The following is a 10,598-nucleotide window of genomic DNA, read 5'->3' as shown; positions in this document are numbered from 1 at the left end:
CTGCAACAACGCGGCATCGACCAGGAAACCAAACGAAACGAAAAAAATTGAGTCAATGCGAACCAAGGAGCATGCAGCCTACCAAACACGTCCATTCCATCTGCGCCGGAACTTTTGGATCCGATTAGGCCTAGATCCGATACCAAAATTGTACAAAGTCACGATTATTAATCCTCTTCTAAAATGCCCCCATGTAGTCCTGTCCGGTTGACTGGCTCGCGTGAAAACGGAAGTTCCGGGACGCGAGACATTGACCTGCCCACATTTTCTGCTACTCCACAAACATGGAGTATAACAACATAACTTAACTTATTTGTCTTTTTTGCGGCGGAGTAGCATTAGAGCAAGTTCAATAGTAAAGTCAACTGTTGGCTATAAGCCAAATGCTATGTCATCTATAGTCATTTTAAAACCAATATGTACAATAGTGAGATATAAAATTATACTACTACTTTATTAGTGATCTACCATTCACTCTCACATAGTGTCTAGGAACACGTCTGCACGTGCTAGAGTTGGCTCTTACATAAGAACCCACTTCTCTTCTCTCTCATTCTCTCTTCTCCAACTAGCCAACAATATATTATTTTAATCCTTATAGCCAGCTGAATAGGACTTTAATTTAATTGCTCTTACTTGTTTCCACTGCTGTTTCAAGCTGTCACACTGATTTGAAGGTTGCGAGTTCGTAATTTAGTACTGTACTCCCATTCAAGCCTGCTCTTGCAATTGGTTTCCAGTCACCAAGCCATGTCCTGAGTTCCACAGAGTTCATCAGAGGAGAAGAGAGGATGAGGGCGTATGCGCGCACTCTCCTCCTTGTCACGACCACCTTCGTCTCCATCTCGATCGCTACCGACACCATCGACCTGACCGCGTCCATCACCGGCAACCAGACGCTCGTCTCGGCCCGTGGCGTGTTCAGGCTGGGCTTCTTCACCCCGCCCGGCAGCTCCGACGGCAGAACCTACATCGGCATTTGGTACGCGAGCATCCCAGTGCAGACCATCGTGTGGGTCGCCAACCGCCAGGACCCTGTCGTCAGATCCCCCGGCGTCCTCAAGCTCTCCACCGACGGCCGCCTCGTGATCGTTGACAGCCAGAACACCACCGTTTGGTCCTCCGCCGCGCCCACCAGGGACATAACAAGCAGCGCCACCGCTCGGCTTCTCGACAGCGGCAACCTCGTGGTGAGCCACGACGGGAGCGGCTCGCCGGAGAGCGTGGCGTGGCAGAGCTTCGACTACCCGACGGACACGCAGCTCCCCGGCATGAAGATCGGAGTGGACCGCAGGACCGGCATCGACAGGAACATCACGTCGTGGAGCAGCCCGAGCGACCCGTCGCCGGGGCCCTACACGTTCAAGCTGCTCCCGGCCGGGCTGCCCGAGTTCTTCCTCTTCCGTGGCGCGGCCAAGATCTACGCGAGCGGGCCGTGGAACGGCGTGGGGCTCACCGGCGTGCCGGACCATCTCAAGAACTGGGACTACACCTTCACCGTGGTGTCGAACCCCGACGAGACCTACTGCGCCTACTACATCGCCGCCTCGTCGCCGCTGCTGTCGCGGTTCGTGGTGGACGGCGCGGCGGGGCTGCTGCAGCGGTACGTGTGGGGCGGCGACGGCGCGTGGAACAGCTTCTGGTACCACCCGACGGACCCGTGCGACAGCTACGCCAAGTGCGGGGCCTTCGGCTTCGGGCACTGCGACACCGCCCAGACGCCGGAGTGTCGGTGCCTGCCGGGGTTCCAGCCCCGGTCGCCGCGGCAGTGGAGTTTCAGGGACGGGTCTGCTGGCTGCGTCAGGCGGACCAACCTGAGCTGCGGCCACGGCGACGGGTTCTGGCCGGTGAACAATATGAAGCTGCCGGAGACGACTGGCGCGACTGTGCACGCCGACATGACGCTGGACGAGTGCCGGCAGGCGTGCCTGGCGAACTGCAGCTGCAGAGCGTACGCCGCCGCGAACGTTAGCGGGGGCGTCAGCCGCGGCTGCGTCATCTGGGCGGTCGACCTGCTCGACATGAGGCAGTATCCGGTGGTCGTGCAGGATGTGTACATCCGGCTCGCGCAGTCAGAGGTTGATGCCATGATCAAGGTCCAATCAGGTTAGAACTTAATCTGCCTCATCTTTTTTGGTACCACGAACTGAATTACAAAGTTTGAAGTTTAACTTGTTTCAGGCAAACGCCGACGCCCCATAGTGATCGCCGTCGCTGCGACTATTTCTGGCGTGCTTCTTCTGGGAGCCGTTGGCTGCTTCTGTTTCTGGAGAAACAGGGCGACGAGGAAGAAGGGTCAGGCTCAGGCTCCAGGCAGTCGGGACAACGTGCTTCCATTCAGGGTCAGGAAGCACACTGATTTGAGCCCAGCACGGGAACAACGGCTCTATCAGAACAAGATGAGTGGTGAAGACGACATCGACCTTCCATTGCTCGATCTAGCGGTGATTCTAGCCTCCACCGACAGCTTCGCAGCGGAGAGCAAGCTAGGAGAAGGTGGATTTGGCCCTGTTTATTTGGTAAGATAAAGATCAAAGTGAAACTAGGATAACTTCTGCCACTGCATTACTCTGCATGTAATGTAATTTTGTGCTTGCAAAATGATACTAATGAACAGGGAAGGCTGGAGGATGGGCAAGAAGTAGCTGTGAAGAGGCTGTCTACGAAATCATCACAGGGAGTTGAGGAATTCAAGAACGAGGTGAAACTGATCGCCAAGCTTCAGCACAAGAACCTCGTGAGGCTGCTCGGCTGCTGCATCGACGGCGATGAGAGGTTGCTGGTGTACGAGTTCATGCCCAACAACAGCCTGGATACCTTCATATTTGGTCAGTTCATTTGTTACAGGGTAGAAAACTCGTAGCTACTACTTTGATCGATAAAATGTACACACTCACAGAGTAAATTTATGTGGCTGGATGTCTTATGCAGATGCAGAAAAGCGCAAATTGCTAGAATGGAACAAACGCTTCGAGATCATTCTAGGGATCGCACGGGGCCTGCTCTATCTCCACGAGGATTCGAGGTTCAAGATCATCCACAGGGATATGAAGGCAAGCAACGTGTTACTGGACAGAAACATGGTCCCCAAGATATCGGACTTCGGCATCGCAAGGATGTTCGGAGGTGATGAGACCACTGCGTACACCCTGAAGGTCATCGGGACATAGTGAGTATTATCTTCTGAAATCCTCATCCTGTATTTGTAGTTGGGCTGTCATATACTGACTTGTGAGGTGGTGGTCTTTTCAACAGCGGCTACATGTCTCCAGAGTACGCCATGGAAGGCGTGTTCTCCATAAAATCCGACATCTACAGCTTCGGCGTCATGGTGCTTGAGATCGTCAGTGGCAAGAAGATTCGAGGCTTCTACCATGCAGACCTTGGTCTAAACCTTTGCGGCTATGTAAGTACCAGCATTATCAACTGCTGGTCGATGTTTCATCAATTTTGGTACTGATGTACAATCACTTTGATCATTTTTCAGGCGTGGATGCTGTGGAAGGAAGGCAGGAGCTCGGAACTTCTGGATGAGGCGATGGGCAGCAGCTGTGATCACGGTCAGGTGCGGCGATGCATACAGGTTGCTCTCATGTGTGTTGACATTCAGCCTAGGAACAGGCCGGTGATGTCTACAGTCGTCATGATGCTTGCTAGTGAGAATACCACCTTGCCAGAGCCAAATGAGCCTGGAGTGAACGCCGGGAGGAACACGTCCGACACAGGATCATCTCGAACTCAAAGCGAGTTCACCGTAACTGCAACAGATACTAGGTAGTTTGGGTTGGAACAGTATGTACAGTAGAATACTTCTGTTTTTTTCTTTAACCACGGTCTGGGAGCTGCAAAAAGTATACAGCTACTCGTCTAATTACTGGCTCATATGCTAAGCAAATCTGCTCCTGAAACTTAACCTGGCGTTTTGTTTTTTTTTTTTTTTTTAGAAACACAGTACAACGCAGACGCTCACATACACGCAAATGTATGCTTCTGCGCGATTCTGGCTAATCTATCTTCATAGTTTGTTATCCAACATGACAAACAATTCCTGATAGGGAAGGTACATATGCATTGTATGCAGAGCCTAAGGTTCAGCCCTGATTCCCTCGCAGTTTCGAGATAAAGAACTTGACTGCAGGTACCAGACTACGCATTATCTACGAGTACGAGACACAAATATTCAAGTCCGGCTGTCCCGGATCACCACTACGGCACAACAACGCCAGGTCGCCAGCACACAGAAGCTATGGCGAACTGAGCAATTGGCACCATCTACCAATGACCACTTCGCCGGTCAGGCGCCCACCCCCTGGAAGGCCGCTCCCTAAAAGGCCAAGAGAACCTTCCACCTTCAGTCCCGATCTGAGGCACTGCCTTCCAGTGCCACCATTGCAGGGTATAGCACTCCGCTGTCACAGCGTGGTGTGCAGCATCAGGCTATGTCAGGCTACAGCACTCCGCTGTCACAGCGTGGTGTGCAGCATCCGGCTATGTCAGGCTACAGCACTCCGTTGTCGCTGTGTTGTGCAGCATCCGGCTATGTCAGACTACAGCACTGCGTTGTCGCAGCGCCGTGCTATGCACCATGTTGTGCAGCATTTGGCTATGTCACACGGCCCTACCGTTTGGGTCGCCGCGAGGTAGACACGCGAACCTGGCTGTCGGTTCGTTTGGGTTGCACATTGCACCCAACGCGAACACACCCCAAAAGTAAAATACAAAGAAAAAACAAAAACAATTAAACCTAAACCATATTTCATTAAACATATGCCCTATTTTGGGCAAATTTATACATATGCCATATTTTGGGCAAATTTAAACTACAAAAGAAAACCCTCTATATGGGTTTTAAACTTAAAAAAAAATATAACCGTATCCTAGGGTTTGAGGAGGACGAGGTGGCCGCCGGTGCGCCGCCTAGTCCCTGTGGGCCTCGTCACCGTGGGCGTCGACGACATCCCCAGGCGGCGATCGCTGTTGTGGCTCGACCGCACCGGGGACTCTAGCCACAACGACCACTAGGCCTCTTCCCAGGCCGAGTGGGGGTCCGGAGCCGCCCGCAGCTCCGCCGCAGCAGCCCGCAACTCCGCCTCCTCCCTGAGGCGGAGTCCTGCCACGCGAGGCGTCTGGCCTCCTGGTGCCTCTCCTGCTCCGCCAGCCTGGCGCCTTTCCTCGCGCCGCCGCCTCGCTTCCTCCTCCCGGTGGGCCTGGTCGAGCAACGCCCAGGCCTCGACGTCCTCGACCGCCTGCCGGGCCTCCTCCATCGCGATGGTGCGGATGACCGCCGCGAGATGCAGCCACTTGGCCTCCTCCTCCGCCGCGGACAGCACCAGAGCGCGCGCATGTCCAGGTCGTCGTCGTCCTCCGGCTTCGGCACCAGCGGCGCGGCGCGCCAATGCAGCGCCGACGTAGGCGGCCTCTCCGATGTAGAGAACGCCAACGGAGGACGGCGGCTGCTGGTCTCGCCATCGTTGGCGCCATGAGCAAAAGCCCTCTTCGGGGCCATGGCGGCGGTTGCACGTGCATGGGGAGTTGTGGAGTGTAGTGATGAAGTGGACTGGACAGGGACATATCCCTCACAGTCCACATTTAATAGGACGCCCCCCCCCCCCCCCCCCCCCCACACACCAATAGATGGGCCTGGGAGGCGAGCAGGCGGACACGCGAGGACGCCGTATGCCATCCAGGCCACACAAACCTAGCCATATTCGGGTCATCCCGAACACCACGGCCCCACATTTGCAGCACGGATGTGGCAGTGGTGACAACACGATTTGTCCACCATCTTTCACACTGCTCTATCATTCTCTGAACCTACATCTCGTCTTCACAATTCAAATCGTATCCAGAGTGACCCTGAATTGGAGAGCAAGAATTTACTCTCGCTATGTTTTGGCTATCAAGGAATGATTTGATAGCTAAAACCGCCTACTATATAATCTGGTCAACAAAATACAAGATCAACAATATATAAAGCGAGAGTGCATATATGGAACATGGGGGCATGTGAACCCACTTTTTGAAAAAGTTCCGTTTGTGATCTCAAAACATGTTTTAAAAATCGAAACACAAAATGATTTCCCAGATGATCTCAAATATGTGTTTTGGACATGAGTTTCGTGACGAAAAAAACTTTTATTTTGTCTCGGCAAAAAAGTGAAATTTTGCAGGACTATATAGCAGTATATATGTGACGTATTTTGTCCTTTTTAGATTCTGAAACAAAAAAGTGGTTTATCCGCGAAAACTTTCTACGCACACATGGAACATGCGTACGTACCCGGATATTTTTATTTTAGAATTTTTTAACATTTGGAAAATGCATTTCCAACTAGGGTTCACATGCACTCAGGTTCAAATCGGGCTTTTCCAAGTGACAGGTACCCACTACAGATTTAAACCATCAAACTTAAGTAAATTCACGGAAACCTTGCAAATGAAATTTCGAAACGAAGATCTCAGAATCAGTGGTAACATGTATGATGCAGCTAGCATATAAAATATCAGCATACCAGGCAATACCACATTATTAAACTCGTTTCCCATCAATCATACAAAGGGCATTCAGAACTGTTGTTAACAAACACAGCCATAACTTTGCAATGCATCCTTGCATGTTTATATCAAGAAAGATTAAGACATCTCAGAACTTGGAAAGGGCCAATAGAACCATGATTGTAGGTGGCATAAAATGAATTACCACAGAAGTTCATTTAGTTCACTACTCTACAAAAATTTATCAATCTGATTGCACGACATGAGCAGGTCTTCCAGAGTTTTATCACCTTGGACCAGATAGACCCATCTCTATATAAAACAAATAAAGCATACATCAGAAGAGTGAACACCTCAACAGAACATTCATTCTTCAAATTAAACAGGGATGCATACAACGCTAACACTAGTCCTGATTAGAAAAGGTAACTTTACAAAATTTGACTGCCTAAGACATAAAGAACTATGACTAAGACAGATCTCGGAGTAATACGTGTGCAGCATATCCACAATAGCCAAGCACCCACCTTAAGACATTTGCGTAAATGTTTCACGTATCATCATTTTCATCTGAGAAAAGAAGAATGGCAATATTGTAAACTACACTGGCAGCCAGACTTAAGAAATCCATTTTGTTAAATAGAATTTCAAGAGAAAATGCGAAGTGTCTCAGAATGCAAATAGGGGACAGTATAGGATTACTGAATAAATAATATTGCATATATTTCTCAGATAGGTAGGTTTCATAAAGGATCAACAACTGCCTATAATAACGGAAAATGGTGTATTTTATCCATCAAATTGTTCTTCAACAAACACAACTAATGATTCTAAGTAAATAAGATAACACTAATCTTCAGATCCAAATTTGACATGTTTAGGCACTCATGCTTGATGATTGTGAAGCAAAACAGCAAGCCCCCAGTACAATACCTTTCGTGAACTAGCAAGTCATGTGCCTGCAGAAACCAAATGTCTTACTCAATTGACCTCAATACATAAAACTAACAAAGACAAATGTCAAACAAGTGAATCTGTAATTGTTATAGCATGGAAAAGAGGAGTGTTTTTTACTCCCTCTGGGAGTCTAGGTAAACGAGTGTTATGGAGTATTTGTTAGCAAGACACAAACAAAGATTAAGGCTGTGTTTGATAGCAATGTATTTTTGAAGTATTTTCAGAATACCACAGTAATTTAGAATTACCATAGTTTTCAATACTTTGATGTGTTTAGCAGTGACTAAAAATTGTGGTATTAGTACTGCAGTATTCCTCGAACTGTAGTATTTTCAAAGTATTGAAAAAACAGCAAGGGGCCTCTTTTTTCTGAAACGGAGATTGTAGAAAAACGACGCGGCCAGCATCACTTGGTCTCGCAAGCCTCCAGCGCCATGTCTTCTCTATAGGCGTCGTCCAGGCCAAGCACTGTGAGGGGCCCACCAAGTCGCGCAAGGAGCGTGAGGCTGTGTACCGACCTGCCCGGCAAGCGCATGCACCGCTCCGGCGTGTCCTCATCACATCGCAAGGAGGAGACCGTGCTGTCCCTCGCCGCCGACGTCGTGTACAAGCCGCAGACAAAGGAGACACACCGCCTATGAGATCATGGTTAGCCGTTAACGTCATCTAACAGCAGTTCAGCAGCCAGCCGATGGAGGTGCTATGCGGCGCCGACGACGAGGGGCTCACCATCTTCAAGAACGACAAGACAAAGAACCCCTACAACCCCATCTCCAACCAGATGTTCAACCAGTTCGTCTCCATCAGGAAGCTCATCACGGATTTCCATTAAATGCAGAACTCCAATGAGGGGCTTTAAACATGAACGTGCAAGAAATTCATGCTTAGCTTCAGACAAAATAATGTCGAGGAAAATGTTTGAAGTGAGCTTTGCAGAGAGCGGCAGCGCGTGCGAAGCCCATGCCCTGTCGCGGAGGCAGCCTTATGAAGTATGAACACTAGCCAAACGGGGCGAAGTATTCTCGATACTTCAAAATACTTCGATATATCAAAGCAGCAGTACCACGGTCAAAACTACTGTGGTTTTCAAATACTTCGGTTTTACAAAAACTTCGTTGCCAAACTAGGCCTAAGGTACACACATTTATTCTGAACAAATAGAGTTTATCTACAGGGACATCTCTAATCCTCCATACTCGTTAGTCAAACCATCTACAACGAGCGGAACATTTCCCCTCAAAATAGATCAACACTCAAATCTACAAACAAGTGGATGGCAAACCTATTTGGCACAAAAACTATGTAGATGCAAAATCAACAGGGATATAACCAAACGGAGGCACATATCAAACAAGCAGCATCAGATTGTTGAGCAAGCTAAGCAATCAGCTAAGCTAGTCACGCGCAAATAATGCAAAAGTACAAGTATGCACGGGCACAGTTCTCACCCAAATGGAAAAGACAGACAAGAGCATCATCGATCGTAGGACGTTAAAGTCCGGGATAGGTGCGACAGAGGATACCCTGAGAGAGCGCGCAGCAGCTCCGGGACGCCGTGCTGAGCCGCGAGGTCAGCCTCGCCGCGGCCACCGCGCTGTGCAGCGGCAGCAGCGACATCCCCGCGACGCACCCAAGCTCCACCGGCAACCTGCAGGCGACGAAACCCGTCCGCGTCACAGATCCGGTGTTTCTTGGATTTGGATAGGGGGAACAGGTTGGGTTGCCGTTTGTTTACCTGGAGATGCACGGGGCGCGCCGTGCGGCCGAGCGGCCGACGGAGGGGATGGAGCGGGACGCCGCCGAGCGGCAGGCCGCGGAGGCCACGCGGGCGGCGGCGCGGAAGGTCGAGGCCATCTCAGAGGATTGGTGGGGATCGGAGAGAGTTTAGGTCTCGGTTGTGGAAGATGCGGCGGCGGCGGCAGGAAGAGGAGGGCAGGGCGCTTTCATTTCCACGGTTGGGCCATTCGGCCCATGATTGCGGGTTGTGTTCGGCATCCCGCGGAATGTGCCACACGGCAGGGTTTTTTTTCTTGGGGAGAAGGGCTGGAATCTGAAAGAAAATGATTTGTTCATTTTTTTTTAGAAAAAAAGAGAGGAGTTTAAATCATATACTCTGAAAAAATCTGCTTGATTTTCAGAATTTTTATGTTTAGGAAGTTTTATTATTTGGTACTTTTGCAATTTTGATTCAAAAATTGAAATTTACAAAAAAAAAGCTTCTAAAACTTGAAACTGTGGAATTTTTAAACTTTGTAATGTAAGAATTTTGGAAGTTAAAAATTCTAGTACTCGCTTCAGTTCATATTGCTTGTCTATGGATGTATATCTAGAGAGAGTAGTAAAAAGGTGTGCGAAAAGTGGTTTTGGCTCTCAAGCTCGAGTGACCTTGTTTTTTTTTACCAAAATCAATAATTTATTTCTTTGTTTCAAAATTCTGGAAAATATACCAGTAATTATACATGTCTAGTTATGTATGATTAAATTTGCATCAAAAATATTTTTATATGTGGTCTGCATAAAAATGACAAATTCTAGAAGCGAAAGAGAGTGATTTTTGGTCCGTCGAAGCCGTTATTTTGTGTAACTAGAAATACCATGTATTCGGTTTTTTTTGAAAGGAATACGGTAGAGGATCCCCTGGAGTATTTTTAAATAATAAGAACTCAAATACGCGTCCCTCGGGACTTGAACCTAAACCTGGGTGGTTGTGTTGTACATCCACTTCCTAACCAAGTGAAATACCGAGTATTAAAATGGTCAATATGGTCGACTAGAGGGGCGAATAGGAGACTAACACTTTTATTTTCCAATTTTATGGCTTTGACAACAAAGTATATTATATTGCCTAGATGTGCTACTACCAATACAAGTGAAGATAGATATAACCACAATGGTGGAGACGAGGATATATTCCCGGTGTTCCTTCCTTTTGAGGGAAGTACGTCTTCGTTGGAAACGTGTGGCGACACAAAGTCCACCAACATCACAAAGGCTCACCTTATTCTCCTTGTGGTCACGCCACAAAGACGTAACACGATTCACAAAGACATAACCCCAATGGTATTGAAGGCAACGACCGAAACCTTTACAAGCAAGATTGTAGCAATCTCCACACCACAATTGGAGACTCCTAACACGACCTAGAA

At 48.8% G+C, this 10,598-nt stretch overlaps 2 protein-coding genes across 10 annotated transcripts; one reads left to right on the top strand and one right to left on the bottom strand.

Annotated features, from left to right (window-relative positions):
• Nucleotides 1-671: 671 nt before the first annotated feature.
• On the top strand, nucleotides 672-3,913 carry LOC127306799 (receptor-like serine/threonine-protein kinase SD1-8). Its single transcript, XM_051337507.2, has 6 exons — nucleotides 672-2,106; nucleotides 2,182-2,519; nucleotides 2,618-2,828; nucleotides 2,932-3,169; nucleotides 3,256-3,406; nucleotides 3,488-3,913. Exons 1-6 carry the CDS (start codon nucleotides 792-794, stop codon nucleotides 3,776-3,778), a joined length of 2,544 nt encoding a protein of 847 aa, XP_051193467.1. The 5' UTR covers nucleotides 672-791; the 3' UTR covers nucleotides 3,779-3,913.
• Nucleotides 3,914-6,509: 2,596 nt separating this feature from the next.
• On the bottom strand, nucleotides 6,510-9,434 carry LOC127306800 (protein NONRESPONDING TO OXYLIPINS 2, mitochondrial). Of its 9 annotated transcripts, none has more exons than XR_007854872.2 (5): nucleotides 9,188-9,433; nucleotides 8,901-9,100; nucleotides 7,429-7,454; nucleotides 7,023-7,065; nucleotides 6,510-6,807 (listed from the first exon to the last, which is right to left on the bottom strand). XR_007854872.2 is itself a non-coding variant. In XM_051337511.2 (4 exons), the coding sequence occupies exons 1-3, from the start codon at nucleotides 9,304-9,306 to the stop codon at nucleotides 7,046-7,048; spliced, it is 264 nt and encodes an 87-aa protein (XP_051193471.1). In that variant the 5' UTR covers nucleotides 9,307-9,434; the 3' UTR covers nucleotides 6,510-6,807; nucleotides 7,023-7,045. The 9 variants fall into 9 exon arrangements, 5 of the variants coding, with proteins under 5 accessions (XP_051193471.1, XP_051193473.1, XP_051193468.1 ...); XR_007854873.2 differs by having other exon boundaries at nucleotides 8,976-9,100; XR_007854871.2 differs by lacking the exon at nucleotides 7,023-7,065.
• Nucleotides 9,435-10,598: the final 1,164 nt, after the last annotated feature.

This window comes from Lolium perenne, chromosome 6 (assembly GCF_019359855.2).
Source record: "Lolium perenne isolate Kyuss_39 chromosome 6, Kyuss_2.0, whole genome shotgun sequence".
In the NCBI taxonomy this organism is placed as follows: Eukaryota; Viridiplantae; Streptophyta; class Magnoliopsida; order Poales; family Poaceae; genus Lolium; species Lolium perenne.
This window is presented reverse-complemented; position numbering and strand designations above follow the sequence as displayed.